The sequence below is a fragment of the Vigna unguiculata genome, chromosome 7, assembly GCF_004118075.2.
Source record: "Vigna unguiculata cultivar IT97K-499-35 chromosome 7, ASM411807v1, whole genome shotgun sequence".
In the NCBI taxonomy this organism is placed as follows: domain Eukaryota; kingdom Viridiplantae; phylum Streptophyta; class Magnoliopsida; order Fabales; family Fabaceae; genus Vigna; species Vigna unguiculata.
Genome location: NC_040285.1, coordinates 3,527,214 through 3,550,843, shown reverse-complemented (window position 1 = coordinate 3,550,843; position 23,630 = coordinate 3,527,214). Strand labels below are relative to the sequence as shown.

The following is a 23,630-nucleotide window of genomic DNA, read 5'->3' as shown; positions in this document are numbered from 1 at the left end:
TCGTGCTCTTTTGGTTTTGGAAATCACCAATCGAATGACATCCTTCAATTAAATTATCTAAATGTGTTTAAGCATACTGATACAGTGTTTTTACATGCAAATAAAAGTGTAAAAGAAAAAAAAACAGGATGCTACATTGAAATTAAGGGATATTTAGTTATTTACTCATGCTACATCAAGTGTAATTGGTTGGACGACTAAATAAGTGATACAAGGTGGCAAAAAAATGTATTTTTTCAATATTAGGTAAAATCCCTCCAAGCAAAATAGTCATGCTAAGATGTTGTCTCTAACAAAAATGATGAATCTCATTTGGGCCGCCAAAGTCTTTCAGAAATTGCATAACTTAATCAACATCCATTGCTTGTTCGTTCGTATTGCTGGACCACAGTTTTATGGTGCGATCATGGGAGACGGTAACAATGTGGCCGCCATCTGCAATCAATATTAATACATGCTATACAATCAGAATACCGTAAATTGGTGATACAGCTGCGCACGCAAACAAACAAACAATTTATATATAAAAAAAAAAAACACTTATTATCAGCACAAAGACTTGATCCTTAAATTTCTAAAGGAATCAAGATCCCACTTACTAAGATGAAGTCCTATCCTTTAACATCTGACAATAGAATAAAAGAACCTATCCCTCTCCTTTCATATTTCCTTTAGCTTTTTAATGCATATAGGAAGGAAATGAATGCAGACGAAAAATCTATGAAGCACTTAAAGTCCCTGCTGGACTAAAACTCGGAAAACCTTAAACCAGATTTGCAATTTGAATCACAATTTCTCATAGGATGTACCCATTAAACTCACCATAATCTATTTTATCAATTTCTACAACAAACTTTCCAGATATATATCATTAGTTTTTCAAAATACCCACTAGTTAAGTTAGATTTTAAATTCACCATTGGTGAGTTGTGGACAGGACACTGGAGCAGTGAAACAGACACATCGATCATAATGAAATAGCACAGAAAAATGAAAAAAATAAATGATATCTGAATCAGAGCCAAGTATGTGTTATTCTTTTCTGGGATAAAAATCCTACCTCCAAGAACATCCACAGAGGTAACTTTTGCTTCATGCCCAGATAGTGTCTTCACAGGCTTAAAGTCACGGCCTGACCAAACCTACAATTAAAAACATAGTCTAACCAATTACCCATGCAAAGGTATGGTATCTCCATATAAATATACTAAAATTAAAATAAACAAACGATGAATCTTAAAATTTCACTTCAACAACGTTTTAGGCAGAAATAAAATGTATACCTTAGCAGTCATGTCATACGAGGCAGTTACCAAAAAGTAACCTTCTTGTGGCTCAAATTTAACTTGTGATATTAAATTCGAGTGAGCAGGAATAGTATAAAAGGATTTCTTCTTCCTCAAATCCCAAATCCGACACGTGTTGTCTTCACCACCAGTGGCTAGATGATATCCATTAGGTGAAAAACTGATGCCAAGAACCTTCAAAATGAATTACAGTCAGTCATCCTTACAAAAGTTTAGCTAAAATCATAACTTTGAGTGAGAGAAAGAGTGCAGGGTCTTTAATCTCCTACCGGTTTCACATGACCTTCCAGAGCAAGAATACTTCTTCCAGTTCGGAGGTCCCAAACACGAGCCAGAGAGTCTAGTCCACAAGATGCAGCTAATGATCCATCGCGATGGAAAGCCAGGCCATACAAACTTCTACTATGTCCTTCTTGAAGAAGCAACTCCTCCCCTGTTTCTATGTCCCATAATCTCCATGTCTTGTCAAAACTAGCAGTGCCCAGGTACTTCCCTGATGGATGGAAGGCAATGCGGGCAAGACGGTCCAGATGACCCTCAAATGTCTTCAAAAGTGATCCTTGATCATTCCAATACTTTGCTGTTCGATCAGCAGAGGCAGTTGCTAAATGATCATGAACAGGAGAAAAAGCAACATCTGTAGCACGTTCTGTGTGCCCCTTCACGGTGGAATGCTTTTTTATTTTGGGCATGTTCCACAACTTGGAAGCTCCCGTCAGAGAACTACAAAATCAAAACAAGCGATAGTAGATTAGAATGGTTTCACAAAGGAAGAAATGGTAAAAGGTCAAGGCTTAAGCTGTACAGCAACAACATCATACCAGGTGGCAAGCCATTTTCCATCCCTTGAGAATGAGCAACCAGAAAGGGGCCGATCATCTCCAATTTCACTGAATTCGAGACTCAAATTCCCAGCCTGCTTCAATGCCCAATCTATCTCTGCATCCATATCTTCATCTGGATCATCCCTTCTTCTCTGTGCACGTTGAATTCGTAATGCTGCCCTTGCCAAAGAATATTTGGCAATATAAATTCTGGCATCCAGGAGAGCCTTTGACCCTTCAGTGTAGAAAGGATACTGCAGTTCTTCCTCAGCTTCGTCTTTTGGAGCAGAAGCCGCAGCCTCTTCGTCCTCATGAGCTTTCATCAGCTTCTCCAGCTGACCTTCTGCATCTAGCTTTGCCATAATCATCCGTAACCTGTCCCTCCTCTCCATCTCTCTCTCACCAAACAGAGTTATTGGCTCACCAAGATGCCGAAGCCGAGCTCGCACAGCCATATCATTCGTAGGTACAGCAAGAGCAGCTGCCCGCCTCTTCATCATGAGTTCCTGCATTGCCTTTTCCTGCCGATCTCTCACCAGTCTACTCTCTTCAGATATCTCATACTCCCCAGTCCCCTGGTTAATTCTTGTATTTGAGTCATCATTGTCCGAGTCAGAGTCACTTGATCTAACCTCGCCATTTTGTGGCACAGGTGGCCTAATAACTGGTGGCCGAACTGGAAGTGGTGCCAGTGGGCGAGGGGGAGGAATTGTGGGAATTGGCGCTAAAGGAGGCACAACAGAAGGTGCAATAACAGGAGGAATAATAGTTTGTATTGAATGGGGCAGAGATGAATTATCAGAAATAGTATCTTGACCATCGGAGGCGGGTAAAGATGGTTCTGCAGTAACATTTTCCTTTTCCACTTCCATGATTCCTACCCAACTGAAAAGCATAAAAAAAACAATACTATAGCATTTTAGACTACAAATAAATAATATAGAAAAATTAAATGAAATTGCCAATGGCATATCTTAAGGAAACACAAGCAGAGAAGTGTCAAGGGTACACATAAAACCACAAAAAAAAAAAGGGATCTAAGAAAGTAAAGGCCCAATAGAAATAAGTTGGGGTGTGCATTGATAGGTTTGGGATAAAACCATACCAAAACCCTTTACAGACTAATTATAAGGTTAAATTTGAAAATCAACTCATTTCCTTTAAAAAACAGTTTGGTCAAAATCAATCCTGTTTTCAACTTGTTTTAAACCTTACTTCTTTAATATAGGAAATCTATTCATAAATCCAAATTCTATATATAATTTTTTCTAAATCCAATTATGAAACCAATTTTGATTATTGTTATAAAATAAGACAGAACAACAAAGGTATTGTTGATTACTGTGAGGCGTCCCAACACAAAACTAGGCAAGAGGGCAGAGCACATATTTACCTAATGATCACAATTAGGATAACTAAAGAAACATGAAAGAAGGTGGCAGAATAATGCACAACTATTGACTACCAACAAGTCAATTTTTCATATCAGGCATCTTACTTGACTTTCGTTCAGTAAAAAGGTCAAGTCTCAGCCTGAGGCCCTAATCAAAGAGCATTTTATTCATTATTATTAGTGGCCTTCTAATTATTCATCAAAAGTTGAGTGGCACTAATTATTTATTATGGTCTACCACTGCTAAACAAAGGTTTTTGAAACAAGGTAATGAGGAACATCAACCTAGTTCAAGAGATAAGGCTAAAAAAAGGATAGTGGGTCATATTATTTTCAATGTTCAGTCTTTCATATAATGTTTCTTACTCTAATTTTGTTTAAAACATTGTATTAAAGATGTTTTCTACTTCTCTCGATCATTTAAAATTTATTCTCGCCCGACAGCTATATTATCCACTGATATGGGCAAATGGCAACCTTGCTAAGTTACTAGATTACTTTGAGCCTGATCAAACCAGAACAATGTTCAAAATCAGAATAACAAGAATCAAGCACTATATATCTAGGCTGACCTTAGCTCCATTTTTAATATAGAAATTAGAAAACCCTATTTGTTAAAAATAAAGATAATTTTGAGCAGCCTAATCTAGCAACTTCAGCTCTTGACATGTACTAAAAAGCCTCTTGCTTCCACAATTGGTTAGAGCTTAAATCCCTGTGCTCTGATTCTAAATAGTTATTAGCAACAAATGGATTTCATTCCAGCATAAATCTTCTACATAGTATTTAGCAACAAAATTCTAGCGCACTTGAATGATAAGCAAAAGCACAAATCCATGTTGTGGGAGGATTTATGTCTAACAGAAATTAAGCATGGATCGTTTAAACAACAAGTCAAAGAACGATATATGCATTCATCTGAAGAAAGACAAAATATAATAGAAGATTTAATGCATCTCTGAGGCACGAAGGACCAAGAAGCATAACATTTAAAACTAAAAAATCGTTTCAATGTAAAAGACATTTAAAATCTAATGGTATACCCTTAACTTTCGTGTTGATAACCCATTCTGGGCTTCTCAGTTATTAGTCCAATAAAACATAAATCATCATAAATACATATTCACGTATGTCCACTGGTTCTTTTCACACAACTAAATACGGTACAAAATGAAGCGAAATATTACTTTAAAAATGTAAAAGGATTGTGCCGAAGCTTCGGAGTACATTTTTACAGTGGACATTAGAGGCTTCATATCCAAATCTTTTCGGAATGTTGCTCTGAGCAAAGGTTGGGGGAAAACCCAACTCTTAAATATCTCACAAACTAAATACAATAAAATACTTTTGCTAAGGCTCAGAAAGTTTTAAGTCGTTCCAAAATCCCAAATCCCAATTCACTCTTCAACAGAAAACCCCAATTTACATAACAAGAAACCCCAAACCTCAATCTTCAAATAGCACACAAGAAATAAAAAATAAAAATGAAATCATAACAGTAAGTACAGTACAAGCAACAATGTAATAGTTGAAAAAACTACAAAATAGAGTAGTGAGTAAATAGCCTACCTCACCAAACCAAATCCGTAAAGAAAATTGTGTTTGCTGTGACGTTCGCGTTTTTAGGGTTATCGTTGTCGTTCATGCAGCGACGCGAAGAAGTTGACAACACAAACCCTTGCCGGCGGACGGCGGACGACGGAGACGAGGCTGGTGAGCGGAAAGGTGCCGAAGAGATGAGGGAAAGAGTAGAGAGGAAGCGCGTAAACACTGTCTACTGAGGTTTCATATTCATGTAATTATTTTTTTAATATAAACTTCATTTTATTCTATTGTTAAAAATATACTTTCATGTGTTTATTATTTTTCTTTTTCAGAAATATTTTTTAATTAATGAAATGTAGGTTAATTATTTATAATTAAAAAATCTACTGTAATACTTTCATATTACATATTATATCGTTAGTTTTAGTTTATATCTGAAAGTATTTTCAGTTAAGTTTAAAATTAAGTAAAAATAATATATTGGTAGATGTAGTTTTTTGTTATATTAAGACTAAAAACGATATTTCAATTAATTTGGTGACGCAAGTCTTGTTTTGGTATATTTCAAAATTTGATCTAAACAACATTTAAGTTATCTGTGGATAATATTTGATAATTTGAATATAATAAGTTTGTTAGAGTTCTAGAATTCCTTTTAAATTTGAAATACAAAATTTGAATGATTTCGAAATAAAAAAGAGAAAATTTGAGATGTTACAGACCCTAACATTTAAAAAATAATAATTTTATTTGGATTGATTTTGATACAAGTTTTCTTGAATAAAAAACTAATTATCATTGTTGGAAGCACCTAAAGAAAACAAAAACAAAAAGAATAGAGGTAAACATTATTGTCTTCGGCATTGGACATGCAGAGTTGGTTCTTGAGGAGTGCTCCCTCGAAGACCACATAATGTCTCAAGTTGGAAACCTTCCAGAGACTCAAACTGAATCCACTACATGCAATGATCTTATACAACACTCACCCAACTCAATAACATTTGGCTAGAAAAAAATGATTCATTGCAATGACTCAAATTTCAAAGTTGTCAAAAGAACCTGATGAGTATTGTAGATTTTGGACAATAAATTACATGAAATTTGTCAAATTTCAATTGGGTTTTCAACCTTCAAGACAATCACATTGTTTAGGAGAGGGATCCCAATCCCAATGAGTTCACTGTCTCTTTCTTATTCTCGAATTTTTATTAATTAAATATTCTTTTTATAAAAATAAAAATTACAATAAAAAATTGTAATCTTATCAAATATTTAATACCAAAAATATACACATTTTTTTTCAAGATCAAATATTGAAAAAGAAATTATAATTAAGGAAATATAAAGAAATTATAATTAAGGAAATATCGAAATAACAATACAAAAAAAATATTAAATAAAGAAAAAAAATTATAAAAAAAGTAAAAAATAAAAAATAATAATCAAATATATATATATATCTTAGAAATAGTTATAATACTAAACCAAAATATAAATTTATTATATTACTTAATAAATTATAAATGCTTTAATAATTTAAAATAGAAACAAATATGAAACAAGATAATATATACATGTTCATCCTATTATTATACTTAATTTAAAAAATTAAATATTACCCATAGTTAGCCATACAATAGTTTTCCAGAAATATTAAAATCTATTTAAATATTATCTATGATAACAAATTTATTGTTGGGACTGTTGAAGAGGTTAAGTTAACATATATCATTAGTTAAGGGGTTAACGAGTAATAAATAGGATCTAAGTAAAAATGAATATCCATTTTCTAGGTTGATAGCATTAGTTATTTGTGAATGAAGAAATTTTTTGTAGAGGAAAAAACGTCTAGGAAGGAGTGCTTGTTCTTTTCATATTTTTCAATAAAAGTGTTGGTTCCTGACACATAAGACACTTCAAACAAATGCTTCAGTTTGTTCACCCTTTGGTATTTCCAACTTGCTTACAGTTTCTTTAATTCAATACATATAAATGGTTTTACAAATTACAATGTAAAAGTTGAACACAAAAATCTTTCGGCAGATAGCATGAAATTTCCCGGAGTAACATCAAAGTTATAAATACCTAAACTCTCACTCTTTAAATATACCTGGAATGCCTTCTTTATAAACTATATTGTATGACAAACTACCACATGTTTTTGAAGTTAAATTAAAGTATGGCACATCTATTAAGCCCAAGAGATTCAAAAAGTCTTCTACCAGAAGGCCAAAACAGAGAGAACCACCTAGTTCGAGGTGTGTCAGGTGGACCTTCATGTGAATCCTCGAAATTTGTTTCATCAGAGTCTTCGTGTACTTCATCCTTCTGCTGGCTTTCGCTTGTTATTTGATCTCCATCATCATCATCATCAGCTTTAGCTTCAGCAATTTCCCCAGGCTTTTTGTCAAATAGGCCTTTAAACTGTTTTCTAGCCTTGTTCTCCACTTCCTGCAGATGAATTGACATTAGAACAAAGTGTGAAGAGTTTCCTTCAGTGATGTTTCAAATCAAGCACATAATACAAATAATTGATTTCAAACCCACCTGTTCCTTCTGCTTCAGTTTTTGAAGAGCTGCAGTTGCATCTGATTCAGTTGACTTGTCAACTTTCATCATCTAAAAATACCATTAAAGTGATTTTAGAAACGAATAACAGTACAGCTTTAAATGCTACACTAGTTACACATGAAGATTTGTACCATTTTGAAATCAGCCCTGGCTTCTTCAAAATCTCCGGCAGTCATGTAGGCCATTCCACGACGATAAAGGCCCTTGACATGTGCAGGATTTGCATCCAAAACCTGCATGATTTATTTAAGAAAACAGGCCGTGAGAAATACTTAGCGCAAGTTTCCATCTAGCTTTAGAGTTGAGGAAAATAAACACTGTTTATAGCACAACTGTATTATTGATGCCATTTCTCTCTTTGTTCTCCTTTTAAACCCACTGTATTATTTGATTATGGAATAGCAATTAATTCGAGGAAAGTAGAAAGTCATGGTGTTGACTCAGTTAGTTACATACAAGAGCTCACATGAAAAGTGGCAGCTTAAAATCCCACTGATAGACTTGCAATAAATTTATGCATCAAATCCAACCCCATCTAAGAAACATCACTAGGTTAGAGCATTGCTACACAACATTCTTAATTATAAATAAAATCCATGACGTTGTTTAACTATCCAAACGTACCAAAATCAACAAAGGAGTTGTGTTTCATCCAATGAAATAGAATTATAGATAAATGATAGCTGAGGTCATCAAACATACCTTGTTGCAAGTCTCAATGCACTTTTTGCATTCTCCCAATTTTAGATAGCATGCAGCGACATTCAAATGTAGCAAATTCTTCAATAATGGGAGCAAAAGAGACAAACAGATTTAGTCTAAATTTCAACCTACCAAGCTTAATTATGTTAGATAATATATGCTTCATATCTTTAATATACTGGGAAACAGATAAAAGATCACTTACTCGTGTGTCTGTAAAAATCTTTCCTTCTTCATCATCTTGAGGATTGATATGATTAAATTCTCGAAGCAACTGTTACAAACTACCAAATAATGTTAATAAGTTTGATGGCATAGTTAAACATTTAGAACCACAAAAAAAAGTCCAAGCGAAAATACAAATCCAATTATCATGGAATAAACAATCGAAATCCAATACATGAAATATACAAATCAATTCAAACAACAAAGTCAGATGTTCCAACAGAAACACAATAAAATATCATAGTATTCAAATCAAAGGATAGCAAATTCATTGGCAAGTATGAATAAAGTTGGTAAAAGAAAAATAACACAATAAAAGAGAACTAATTTTCTGCTTGCTGATAATTTTTCTCAACACAACTATAAGTCCAATGCAACTGGGGCATGGAGCAAGGCGTCAAAATTGTTTTCTAGAGCGTAAGATTGTATGCTTCTATGATCTCCTCCTCTCTTTTTGGGCTCACATTCCCTCAAGGTCAGATTTTCGCATTGGATCCTCATAACACCTCCCATGGCACACCTCACAGTGCTTCTCGAAGACTTTCTTCCGATGCTTCTCATGGCCTTTTGTTTCTAGGTTATTTTTGTGGGTTGGGTTGCATTACCCCATTTTATAACCTAAAACTTAAGCCCAAGTTCGTATACCTTCAAGACCCAATTATTTAACCCCACACACCACATCGCAAAAAAACACCAAGTAATCTTGCATATGTTACGAAAAGGTTAACCCAGTCAAGTTAGTATACCTTCAAAACCCAATCATTTAACCCCACACACCACATCGCATAAAAACACCAAGTAACCTTGCATATGTTACGAATAGGTTAACCCAGTTGTACAAAGACACAAAATTCCTTAACAAACACCCCTCCTTCAGAGACCGGCACCTAGCAGCCTAGTGAATTCGGAACTCCCCTTTGTAGAAGTAGGTTCCTCCCCAATGTTCGAACTCGAGACATTGGATTTGTTGCAAAGCTCTAATACCATTGTTACGAAAAGGTTAACCTGGTCATACAAAGACACAAAATTCTTTAATTTGTCGCAACAGCCTCTCTTCCTAGTGTCACAAATGGTTGTTGCTCATCCTTGGCCAAAAACTGCCACTCTACCTTTACCAAAACCACAAAATTCCCCTCTCCCTCTTATTTAGGGTAGCGGGTATTTTAATACCCGCTTATAAACGGGTCGGGTAAGGGTATCATACTATCCGTACCCGCAGGTACCTGTTACCCGCAAAAAATTAAAATTAAAATTTAATTTATATTTTATTAAGTTAAATTTAATTATAATTAAAATTTAATTTAACTTATATTTTATTTTTATAATTTTAAATTAAAAAATTTATAAAATATATATTTTTTTAAATATTTGCGGGTATCAGGTATCCACGGGTACCTGCAGGTTTTAAAAATATCCGCGAGTATTTTTTAAGCGAATACTCGGCGGGTAAACGGGCGGGTAACGGACAGATTTTTTTTTGACGGATCGGGTTCCAGGTAGGCACTATCCGTGCCCGACCCAACCTGTTGCCATCCCTACTCTTACTCTTATTCCTGCACTGAATAGGAGTATGACCACGAGATTATTTGCTTTGATTGATTATTGCTTTGTAACTAGGATAGAATTCCTATTTTGAAATAGAATGGAACTATTGGTTTATTGTTTGGTAACAAGGAAGGAGTTATTGTTATGTAATAGGGTGCTTAGACCTATTCACTTACTACTTTATATGTTTATTATATTGTTTTTTGCTTGTCATGTTGAATTGAAGTTCAATTAAGAGTTTCAAGTGAGAAATAATGATTTTGAGTGTGGATATATGGACTTCATAAATTTTGTAGGATGTTACAATCTCCTGACATACAATCCATATTTCACTTTCCAATCATAAGTAAGATCTCGATTTTGACTACCTTGGAAGAAAGAACCTAGGATTCAAATCCTGATCATCAACGCTCCCAGCCTTATAAGACCGGGGTGAAGACCAATTCAATGATGATAATGTTTAGATACCCAGATTCTAGCAGGATATATTATGGTAGCTCATACAGCTAGTCCATCCAAAAAATTTTACCCCAATGACTAAATTTTATATTTTAAAATTGCTAGCTGAAGTACATAAGAGTATAAGATTCAAATTAGAACAAAAGAGAAAGATCAATACCTTTTCATACTTTGCCTTGGCAAGTTCAAATTTCCCCTGTTTGAACAGCTTGTTACCCTGAAAGACAATAATAGAATGAAACATTCAACTTTCTTTCATTTTGATTCAACATTTTTCAATACCTTAATAAGTGATTGTAGTACAAGTATGAAAACAAATAATGAGCATTAACCAAATAAGCCACAATGAAGCCAAACTATTTAAATCTATACATGCAGGGCAAGATTTGACAGAAAATAATCATCTGTATATTTTACAGAAAAAATAATCTTTAGAAAAAGGAAATATCGAGATTTTCAATGAACTTCCCCTGTATTGTTCAATTCTTTTATGATTATCTCAGCGTAGAAAAGAGAGCAGTAATCATGGATAACTAACAGAAGGTCTATAACCATTGAAGACAGCCTTCACAGCTTAAATGTTTCACCTTTCTTATTCTCAAATTTCTGCGCAACACAGTTCACATGGATGTTATGGAAGTTCCCAATGTAGGAAAATATATCGTAAAAGTATACAGTGAATCTCAAGAATGACAACAAAAACACAAATAAAACCTTATACATAAGGAAAAAGGTAGAATTGCCACCTAGTTCGCAAATAACTTTGAATAAATCAAGTGTAACTGTGGTCAACTTAGTTGACTATTTTTCTGGTTTTAACTAAGTATCTCGCAAATAAAGCAGAAACAGCATAGGAAAATTGTGCAGGTTCAACTGCATACCGTGTTTCTGATGCTTTCAGCTTCGTCCATTATAGTTTTAAAGTCCAATCCTGTCCAGTCCTGTAATAAGGAATAAAGTCCATAATGCATTATTCATCTCATCATTATAAGGACATGTTAAAAAAAATGTAAATAGAAACTATAGCAGATATAAAGATTAAAAAATGATGTAAAATAATTATGTCTTTGAAAAAGTATTAACCCAGTATGTATGATTTATTCCATGTTGTTTAACATGATTATCATAGTTCAGCCAGGGACCAAAATCATAAAATAATAAACCTGAAATCTATCTCATTCAAGAATACTTACATAGTGCTAACCAAACTGGAAAATAAAATAGAGAATATAAATCTTAGAAAGTGGATTTTGACAAAATTCAATCTTACAAAACTTGCTTGTGAGATCTGCACCTACTTATATAATATATAATTTGATCATATCAATAGTGATTACATAAGCATAACTTCAGCATTGTGATTTCTAACACACATTGTTTCTGTTGCAATACTTCACCAAACATTCACCATCATGCAGTACCACAGGTCTTATAGTAGGTAAATGCATATATGTAACTGCTTTAGTAAATAACATGAATTTAACTGAACAATTGGAAAAAATACCCTTGGCGTTTCAAAACTTAGAAGCTCAATTTCCCATTGAATATGAGCACCCTCAGGGACATTTGAAGGCCTGATCATAAAAGAAGGAAGTATGTCAACAATATCATGCAGCATAGAGATAGAACAGAATGACAATGGATATTTTTAGAATAGGTTCAGAGTAATCTAAGTAAGCTTTATTCAAAAGCTGTTTTGGGTAGTACCTAGGATTAATTGTTATTTTACGCTGATGCCAATTCTTGTTATACAGGATCGTGGTGCAGGTCAGCTGATTGGCAAAGGACATGAATACAGAGGCTCATAATGCTTTGGCACTAGCTCATTGTGTTTTGTTTTGCATCCCCATCTCCTAAACTTTTACATGATCACTTAGATTATCCTTACTTGTCAAAATTAGAAATGGTCCTTCAACTTAGTAGACTTCAAGCTCTAGAATGAAAATCATGTCAACTAGGAAAACACGTTAGGTCTACTCTTCCTAGACATTTTGAATCTAGATGTAACTTTGCTTGTTATATCATCCTTTTAAATATTTGGGAGTCAAGACGTGTCTCATCTTTTGGTTTTACATATTTTGTTACTTTTATTGATAAGTATTCTAGATATACTAGGATTTGTCTAATGAAAGACCGTTATGAACTTTTTTCTATCTTTATGTCTTTCCTTAAAGAAGTCAAACATCAATTTGGTAAGGTATCAAAGTGTTACAAAGTGATAATGCCAAAGAATACTTTTCCTTTGATTTTTCTACTCTCTTAAACTCGCACGACATTTTACAATAGTCTACTTGCCGTCACACACCTCAGCAAAATGGTATAGCACAAAGAAAATATAGACACTTAGTTGAAATTGCTTGTATTTTATTGCTTGGTGCAAATATACATGTCCATCATTGTTACTCCATTCTATTTCCGAAAGGAATCCCTCTTTCATATTTCTCCCCATGTTTTTGGTTTTGTATGCATTGTTCATGAAATGTCTCTAGGTTTAGACAACTCTTAGCTAGAGCTATCAAATGTGTCTTCTGGAGATATTCTTGCATTCATAAAGGATATCAATGTTATATGTCTACTAATGACACCTTTTCTGAACCAACTCCTTTCTTCCCACCTTCTGTATATTCATTCTATCTCAAATATCTTATATGTGCCCTTAGCCGAGTCTTTTGTTCCTTTTGTTTTTGAAACCCAAAATTCCACACATCATCACCACCTCTTGTTTTTTACTCTTTCATTTCTCATTATTGTATCAAACAAATCTATTGAATACAAATATAACTACCTATGGTAGACCTTTATAAGCTCTCAAAAATATACTTTCTCTTTTTCTTTATTTTGTCAAGAAATATTAAGATAGAAACCATATTCCATTTGTAATTGGTTGCACTGAAATGCTTCGAGAAACCTAAATTATTGGTTAAACAAAATAGAGTAAAAAAGGTGCTCTTCATCAATGACCTTGGAAACTTATCATAGGCATAGTCAGGAGGGCATGTAACGAGAGCTATTTCTCCGGGAAGCATCAGACGAACACTCATTTCAAATCCCTCAGGTACCTAAAACACAAAGATAACGAAATTCAAAAGCAATAATCAACACAATGTGATGTATTAGCATTCATAGCATTGGTATGGAAAGGCAGACATTCTAGATAAATACAACAAATCAAGTATTTCCAAACACCAAAATCTATAAACAGAAGAAAAATAATAATTCAATGACTTTATTTATGCTCAAGCTGGAAACTCACAAGCCCTTCTCCAGAACAGAACTCCAATGGTTGACCATCATTGTCTACCCGTGTATCATAAAAAACCTTCTTTTCTCCGTTAAGAAGAGTGCCCTTGTAATGAACACGAAGTAGACTGTCATGAAGGGGACAATCCATAGGAAAGTCACCTGTTATATAAAAAAATCAACATCATACAAGAATTTGAATAACAATAACCAACAGAAACTTGAACAATGCGATGCAAGCATAAAATTTACAAAACTCAGTTCCTTCTCCTAACATACCACCTTAAAAAAAGAACAACAAAAAAATTGTGAAAAACAAAACATGGTAACTACGAACTCATACTATAATCATTACATCTTTAATATAAACTCAAGCATTGACCAGGCATTCTCCACATATCTTTCTTTATTATTTCATTTATTCCTTACCTAAAGACTAAAATGAAGTTATGAAGACTTTTACAAAATATCCTCGTAAGATTGGTAGCAGTAAAATAAATCTAGAGGCTCACCTTTGCCATCACGAATCCGGCGTTTTATTAGGCGCCCATCTCCAAGCATGTCCCTCACCTGTTGATATATTACTAAGATGAAATTTCATATGTATGACAAGTTGGTAAGAAAAAAAATTATAAAAGCAAAACATGTTTCGGACACTTTAGCAATAATATGAAGGATAAAATTCAGGTCTTGGAATAGGCTTCCGAAGATAAGCAATTATAGTGCATATAAATTTATGTACATCATGAATCACAACAAAATCTTTTCAAATTTAGTGAAATGAATACAGTTCAGTTTGTTACAAAATTCTCTTTACTACAATTTCTTTTACATGATATCTAGAGCCAAGTTTTTGACGTCTCTTCCCAAATTATAGGGTTCTCTTCGCAACTTCTTTTTTCTCCTTGACTTCTGCACTGCTGTCCTTTCCAAACTCCATTGTTGAGAAGCTTGATGATTCAAACTATCTCCATGAGAGACAGCATGTTGTATTGGCAAGTCACATAGATTGCCCTCTCATGTTTATGATTTTATCTATTCTTCATAGAACTGATTTTCACTCATCTTAGGAAACCTTCTCACATTACCTCTTGTGCAGGATATAAATATTATGTGCCTTGATAATTGCCTATTCAAGGTTCATTTGGAATCTTCATATAAAGTCTTGATAGAAAAGAAAATAAACATGGACTGTCATGTGACAGTGTGGAAATAGAGAGAGTTGTGTGATTGAATCAGTGAATTGGAATTACATAAAAAAAATCATGTTGAAAAAATAAAACACAAAATTACAGGACAAACTAATGTACGAAACTCTGATAAATAAATAAAATACAATAACACTAATAAGTCTAAATGAAACATTTTGTCTTTCAAACATTTAAGTCAATGGTTAAATTACAATTTAATTAAAAAATAAAAAATGTGTAGTCTGATTAGGGTGGAGAATATCAACCATTTACTACTATTTTAGCCAGTCAAGGTATTAATCATAAACTTGTTTGTCCTCATACATGCCATCAAAATGGTGCACTTGAAAGAAAACAAACACATTATTGATTTGGGCTTCACTTTGCTGCATCATGCTTCCCTTGATTTACAATTTTGGGATAACGCTTTTACCATTGTTTTACATCTTACAAACACGTTGACTACAACAACTTCTCTTACGTTTGCCCTTCCTTATACTATCTTTTCAATAAGGATCCTAATTTTTACTTTCTCAAAGCTTTTGGTTGTACTTGCAAACCTTACCATTCTCAGAAGCTTGATGTTAAATCTGAGGAAAGTTTGTACTTAGGGTATTCTTTCTCACACAAGGGCTATAAATGTTTCTCATCTAGTGGGAAAATATATATCTCAAAAGATGCTCTGTTTAATGAATATAGGTTTCCTTATGTTGATCTTTTTCCTACTGCACCTAACTTTGCCAGTGATGTTCACTCTTATTTTTATTTAAATCCCAACATTACACCACCTAAAAATTGTCCTGCTCCTCCACCAATTCCTTTTGTCACACCTGAACCTTCTAATCCACCAGCTACCACCATCTTTCTGTCCCTGTTCCATCTCAAATTACCAACACCCATCCTGTGCAGACTCGGTGTAAATCTGTTACTAGTCAGTCCATAATTCATACTCCATTATTCCTTACTCATTCAGAACCTAAAACTTTTAAGCCAGAACTTGAGTCGGTTAGCTGCAATGCAGCAAGAATATGATGCACCTTTGGAGAAAAATACATGGGGCTTAGTTGCTCTACCTTCTCACAGACAAGCTATTAGCTGTAAATGCATTTTTAGGGTCAAGGAAAACGTTGATGCCTCAAAAACTAAATACAAAGCAAGGATGGTGGCTAAAGGGTTTCATCAAGTGAAAGGTTTTGATTTTCATGAAACATTTTCTCCAGTGGTAAAGCTCATTACAGTCACAGTTATTTTTACTCTTGCTCTTTCAAATGGGTGGAAATTGTTTCAGCTAGATGCTTCTGGTGACCTTTTGGTCTTCTTGAAGAAACAATTTATATGAAACATCTTAGATTTGATGTTGGGACAGATCTCACATGTAAATTGAACAAGGCACTCCATAAGTTAAAACAAACACCATGACAATGGTCTGATAGGTTACAGTCCACATTTCTTCAGCTTGTTCTTTTTAGGTATAATTATTGACTTGGTCCCCCAATTTTTTGAATTGGTTCAATTTGGTCCCTGAGTTTTTGGAAGGTTCAATTTAGTACCCTTATTCTTTAAAGTGGATCAGTTTAGTACCTCCTGTTATATTCCAGATAACATCATTTGTATAGTGGTGAGTTGTCACTATGCAACAAATTAAATAACTAATCTTAATATCATACTTAATACACTTGATCAAGGAAGCATCAACAAAGAGACTAAAATGAGGTTAACTACACCCAACAAACAAACTAACCCAATTAACAACTTCACCCACATTTCTATTGCCCAATGACAACTCACCATTATACAAACAACGTTAAATGAAATATAACGAAAGGTACTAAACTTTAAAAAATAAGGGTACCAAATTGAATCTTCCAAAAACTCCAGAACCAAATTGAACCTTCTAAAAATTCGGGGACCAAATTAATAATTATACCTTTTTTTAGTCAATGGGATTCATCACTCTTTGTGTATAGACATCAATCTCAAGTTGCCTTTTTTGGGTGTATGTTGATGATATAATAATCATTGGGAGCTCTATTGCTCTAATTCAGCAGCTTACAGTTAAATTCCATGCAGCCTTTTCTCAATTTGGTCATCTGCATTATTTTCTTGGCCTTGAAATCAAATATTTACCTGATCAATCTTTAGTTATAACTAAAGTAAAATATATTCAGGACTTGCTTCACAAAAACACAAAAAGGCAAAAGCTCATTACATTTATTTCCCTATGGATTTTTATTGCAATTATCTAAGTTTGGGGCTGAAATCTTTTCAGATCATACTTCATTTCATTCAATGGTCGGTGCTCTACAATATGCCACTCTCAGTAGACCAATCAGTGTTGTTGTCAACAAAGTCAGTTAATTTATGGCCACACCACTAGAATCTCATTAGGTTGTATGAATACTATGATACCTTAAAGGTACTTTATTTCATGGACTAGATCTCCACTCTGCATCTCTTGCACAGTCTTTGTCATTAAAAGACTTTTTATAATGCTGATTGGGCTTCTGATGTTGATGATGCATGCTCTACTTCAGGAGCAGCCATCTATCTCATTCCCAATTTAATATGACAGAGGTCCTGCAAGCATAGAGTTACTGCTCGCTCAAGTACCGAGGCTAAGCATAGAAGATGGCTCAAACTTCTACTGAACTAACATGGAATTCTGTTCTGCTCACAGTTGCAAGTTCCATTCACTACTCCAGTTCTTCTTTGTGACTATTAAAGTACCATGTCTATTGCTCATAATCCAGTGTTTCATAGCCACACCAACATATGGAGATTGATGTTTTCTTCATGCAGAAAAAGATCTAGCCAAAAGCAGCTTTTCATATATCACATTCCAGCACCAGATCAGTGGGTGGGTAGATGCGATGATCAAGCCTCTTTCTTCAGCTTGTTTTTCTTTTCTTAGAGGCAAACTCAAGTAGAAGAATTTTCATAAAATGTGAAGAGTTTTTCTTATGAAAAATCTTCTACTTGAGTTTGAGGGAGGTATTAGAGTATCAACTTATAAACTTCCTGTTTCAAATGTCAAGGACGAAATGAATACAGCTCAGTTTGTTTCAAAATTCTCTCTTGTTTAGTTTCTTTCATAGTGAAAAATGTTGGGCACAGCATTAGTGTGGTAACGTTGCTGATTATTTATCATTCTTTTGAAGTTTCATAGCAAGAGAAGTGAGTGACAAATAAAGGATACTAAAATAAAAAAAGACAAGCAAGTATAGTTAATCGTCAAAACATGACCTCTAGACACTGAAAAATATGATGAGGTACTACATGACTAGCAAACATAAAAACATAATTACAAGCCCTAATACCAAATCAGTTAGTGCCTCCATATAAAGCCACCAAATATATGGGTTAAAAATTGGTTATGGGCACTCAGGATAGAAGAAAGTCATATCAGTGAATGCCTCATAACTCATATAGTAGATAACAAAGAAGAATGCTGAGAAAAGTTTATTCTCCATCACATTATAATATTTATTACTACACATACATGCCACAACAAACAAGTTCAATAATAAACCATGATTTCTATTGTGGACGGTGTTGCTCACCTGAATAAAGTGAACCAGCTCCACTTCAAAATGGACTTCATCATACTCTTCTATTACAGGCATCAGAGGAGACTCAGTTAAATACTGAGTGGTAACATATATAACAGCCTTCTCTTCCCGAACCATTGTTCCTATTGCCATTTCAAGGCCCTTAGGTAGCTGATTTGTGTTAAGAGGAGGACAAACAAATCAATATCAATATTAAAGCATTTTAAAGATATTGCAAGCACAACAATGACTAAGAAATTAATTGTTTCCTTGTCATTTTTATTTATTTTAAGGGAAGCTGCATAGCTGGCTGCGGTTAGCAAATAAAAAAAAAAAACAAGGCACTTAAGATTAATAAAAGAGAAAATATATTTTAGAGGGCTTAATCACAACTCTCTTATGATCTCATTTATAATGATAGAATTCTAATAGAGTAAAGGGAAGATCAAAGATCAAAAGCCTGAACTAGAAACCTAGGTCCAGAGATAGGTACAGCTTATAGGTACAGCATGAAACAGTTTCCAACATAACTACTTTCTACCTATATTGAATACCTATTCTAACAATGGCCTGACCAAAATATTTGGAATCCTAAGAGAGACCAACTCATTATAAGATTTATATCATCATGATATAATTATCATCATTACAATTAACAAATGCACAAAGTGATTTAAATACCTCTGATTTTCCAAATGTAAACAAGTATGGTTCTCCTTCTGTATGCGACATGATCAATTCCCCAGTAACTGTCTTTGCTGATATCCTGGTAGCAGCCAAACAAAATATCATCACAAACTCCCATCAACCCGTTATATGAGCTGACATAGATGAGATGAACAATAGGAAAAAGGGAACAAAAATTTGTCTTACCAAGCCTTCACTTCATAAGGTTCCCTCGGAGATTCCCAACCCTGCCCTTCTCGCACTACCTACATTCAGAGAGCAAACCTTAGAAAACAAACAATGGATATGATTAAGACTATTGGATAACATTGACCAAACCTTCATCCTACACGCAAGATCTTTCCAGATCAAATGCCTCTATTCACTTTCAGTTTGCCATTCACAAGATATACACATGACAACACATGATGTCAAAATTATATGAAAGTTCCAATTGTATGCATGCAATATCATTGTGGGGTTTTTCTTGGGTGAAATTTTCCCCAAAGTTACCTCTGCTTTGACTTATGTTCCATCACACTTGACTTTTTTCACGGGTTTTGTTCTTCTTCCTTTACCTTGAATTTAGATGAGTAATTCTAAGTTATTGTTTCTAATACATTAAGCAATGTTTTAAATTAAATGTTTGCAAATGCAATGCAACCACAATCATTGCTGCATTCACCTGAAATTTTGGCAACACAACTACACTTTAAAAGGATGTTATGAAGCCTAAAACTTCAAAGAAAGGAAAACAATTCCAATTTCCCTAATTGGAGATGTATTGAATATTTGTGTCAGTCCAACAAGTCATGGCTCCTTTTTCCTTTCCATTTTGGGTTTGATATTCATACTTCCCACGAGATCCATCCATGATGATAGAAACGTGCAAAATAAACTTGTAAAACTATGAAGCAATATTTGCTATCCATTTATACCTTTTTTACGACTCCCAAATCATCAGTAACAACCTGGAAATGTACACAAAAAGGCAAATGAGGATTACAACACAGATCCAACAAAGAATAGTGATTTAGAAAAGAATAAAAAACACATAAATTGAGAAAACCGGGACTGTAGTAATGGGAAACACAACAATAATACTGATGAGTATCAAAATAATAATGAAAAGAAACTGGAAAAACAAAACCCTTAACTGTTGAGAAAGATAAACAAATGAGAAGAATTATTTTAATTTTGATACATTAGAAGGATAACAAAGATACAGAACATAGGCATTAGAATAAAAACAAAAAATCAAAGTTGACATCCTTACCTTAGCTTTGAAAAAATCTATCAACTCGATTTCAAAATGAAGTTCATCCTCCTTAGGAAAACCATCGGGGGCGGTAATAGGACAATCATCCTCACCATAATGCAACTGATGCTGCATCTTGAACTGCAAGAATAAATAATACAATCTGATAAGGATCAAGCAAAGTAATACCCCAAGAGAAACCATTGAAAGGCCCCATAAAACATTAAAATTTGACTTTCATTATTGCCGTAGGATTATCGATTACTAAAACCATTAATATGTTCAAGAAAACAATAATCATTTCACAAATGATTTTTCAAATCCATAAGAAAAAACACATATAAGAGCTGACAAAACCAAATAAAGAAAAAAATGTTCAAGAAAATCAACACTTGAATTCATTAAAATAGAAATACCAGGTAATAGTCAATTTTCCTCCAGCATCATTATAATAGTAGAAGTGGTAGATAATGACGATGATGCTTAGAACTTTCATTGTTAGATCAACGTAGTAGAAGTAATATTACTCTAAATACACCAATGAAACAAAATTCTCCTTGTGTTGTAGCATGCTTTACATTAAGGTTTTAAGTCAAAATCATAATAAATGAAGACCAGTGAGAAGCTCGAGTATAAAATTGATTAAGCATGAGACAAAGATGACTTGAGCTTATAGTAACCAGAAAAACGGTACATATCAAAGGCAATAATTAGTATGTTACCATTGCCACTTCGCCCTTCAACATTGTAGGAATTCCTTCAAGTAAGCCCAATAATATCTTGCTTTTGCCCAAAACATGCCTTATTGGGGTGCCTTTGCCTGTTGCAATGTCATAAAAGGTTATCAAACCCAACAACTAGGTCAACTACACAAGACAATAATCTGACACACACCCAAAGACTAATCACGATTCTAAAATTCCAATTTCAATTTTTTCCTATAAGTGGGAGTTTAACTATGGAATTTTGTTCTCAAGTCCAGTATCTGTAGGGAGTAGGAATTGACAAAAAAGAACTAACAAGAAGTTTTCAACCAGTGTCAATTCTCAAACAAAAATAACACAAGTAGTACCAAAAATAGAGGATAAAAAATAACCCATTCTGATAAAAAACAAATTCTAAATAAAATCAACCTAAGAGACTATCATCCTTTTAAACCAAACACACCGAAAAGGTCCCAAGAAGCATAATTCACCTCACCTCCATAATCAGATCTGGTAGATTCCACGAGTACTCCATCCAAAGTTCGAATGGTGCAGTGATAGATAATCTGAGACACGTTATAAAAATCAAGCCACTGAAGCAACACTACAACCATTGACTCCCTTATCAATGTATTTCTATATTGCCTACATATAACATAAGAATTCACATCCAGAACCTACTAGAAAAATAGAAATAACCTGATCACCATCTGAAGGTCCAGCATCACCCCCACCAGGCCTAATCAAAGCTTTCATCAAACTCCCCGCCGTAATTTTCTTCTTCCTTCATTTTCACAAAGAAACAACACTTATAAAAACAACCATGACAACCTAAAACAAACCATCAGAGGGAAAGCACAAAAATAGAAAAACAAAAAAAGAAGATAATTACCTCTTTTCATCCTCTGTGGGTGGCTTCTTCTTTGGTTCAAATTCCTGTGCAGCATCTTCATTTGCAGTCATAGTCACTGATCACCTTCTCCTCTTAGTTAGACACTAGTACAAGCCGCCTGATCTTATCTTGTTGGTTCAGTGACTAAAAAATAATGAACATTAAGTGTTACTAATAAATCAATGAAACAAAAATCACCCAGGCTTCCTTTCAGTACCCACTGTTCAGACATCACAAATCCAAATAGATAACATTAAATTTGAGTCGCAGGGTACTGAGTCCTGACAAGTTATCATATTACATTCCCGTACCCAAAGTTAACATACATAACTGTCATAGAGAAATTTCTTATTTCTCACATTGGAATCAAAAGTGACATAACATACAAGAATAATTATGCAGACACGGTACCAGCTTCAATTAATACTAAAACAGATTCAAAATTCAGGTAACACTAAAACCTCAATTGCAAGCAAAATTCATCGACTTTTCCATATTTCGCTATAACTATCTGCATCTTACACTTTTCATCCATATTCACACAATCATCTCACATGTAACTATCTGCGTCTTACACTTTTCATCCTTATTCACACAATCATCCCACATGTCAAACTTAAGAGAAGGGAAAGAAGACTAAATTTCAAGACAAGCAAGATGAAACAGTCAATCACACAGCACTAATTGGGGCTTAGATCACAACAAAGACACACCATACGCAACCCTAACACTATCATAGTATCTCCATAGTTACCAAAATCCCCAATCCAACTATTTAACGACACAGATTACGAAAGTCAACAAGCATCCCAACCCAACACATAACAAACTCATAATTAAAAGACTGTTAGAGAAAAAAACCGTCACCACAGAAAGTAATTGATTGAAAAACAAGACTAAGGGGACATACATACAGAAATGCAGCAATGAATATCGAGTTTGATCCGCGAAGATGAAGTATTAGATGAAATGAAATGAAATTCAATGGTCTAAGAAGGGTTTGAGTTAGAAGCTTCTAGAAGAAACAACCAAGCAGCCTGAATTAGGTGAACAGAATTGCAGAAAAAATAAACACCAAGTGAAACAGTGTGAGCGGGGATGAATCAGCTTTCATACTTACTACAAGGATGAAACTACAATTACATGACATTGCATTTTGCAAACCTGGTTTCCTTTTTTTTCTTTTTTTTTTTCAAGTTGAAAATCTATATTATCTATATTATATTATATTAGTTCCAATTTTATTCTTTAAATTAAAATAGTTATTTTATTAATTTTATCTTTTAGATAATACTTTTTCAAATTCAATTATTTTTTCTATAATTTTTTTTAAAATTAAAATAATTCTTAATATAAATTACTATTTAAGAAAAATAAACATTAATTACAATTGAATAAAATTATAGAAATTTTTTTAATTTATTTTTATAATTACGATAATAATAATAATTTTATTATGTTTTGTTATTATAAAAAAAAAAACATTGTGTAGCGCACAAGTTTCAATTCGTGTCAATGATTTAGATTACATGTTTGTAATCTACTATATATCTAAGAAATT

At 33.7% G+C, this 23,630-nt stretch overlaps 2 protein-coding genes across 2 annotated transcripts; both read right to left on the bottom strand.

Moving 5' to 3' along the window:
* Window positions 1–8: 8 nt before the first annotated feature.
* LOC114190624 (U4/U6 small nuclear ribonucleoprotein PRP4-like protein) lies at window positions 9–5,307 on the bottom strand. The gene is made up of 6 exons (XM_028079585.1): window positions 5,094–5,307; window positions 2,129–3,016; window positions 1,577–2,030; window positions 1,284–1,481; window positions 1,061–1,142; window positions 9–435 (listed from the first exon to the last, which is right to left on the bottom strand). Exons 2-6 carry the CDS (start codon window positions 3,001–3,003, stop codon window positions 347–349), a joined length of 1,698 nt encoding a protein of 565 aa, XP_027935386.1. The 5' UTR covers window positions 3,004–3,016; window positions 5,094–5,307; the 3' UTR covers window positions 9–346.
* Window positions 5,308–6,984: 1,677 nt separating this feature from the next.
* Window positions 6,985–23,195, bottom strand: LOC114191116 (peptidyl-prolyl cis-trans isomerase PASTICCINO1). The gene is made up of 21 exons (XM_028080297.1): window positions 22,980–23,195; window positions 22,070–22,213; window positions 21,877–21,961; window positions 21,674–21,743; window positions 21,196–21,293; window positions 20,492–20,614; window positions 20,154–20,186; window positions 19,423–19,481; window positions 19,231–19,315; window positions 18,562–18,720; window positions 14,324–14,381; window positions 13,825–13,973; window positions 13,533–13,630; window positions 12,076–12,145; window positions 11,453–11,512; window positions 10,732–10,788; window positions 8,548–8,616; window positions 8,343–8,420; window positions 7,772–7,873; window positions 7,617–7,688; window positions 6,985–7,520 (listed from the first exon to the last, which is right to left on the bottom strand). Exons 2-21 carry the CDS (start codon window positions 22,138–22,140, stop codon window positions 7,242–7,244), a joined length of 1,875 nt encoding a protein of 624 aa, XP_027936098.1. The 5' UTR covers window positions 22,141–22,213; window positions 22,980–23,195; the 3' UTR covers window positions 6,985–7,241.
* Window positions 23,196–23,630: the final 435 nt, after the last annotated feature.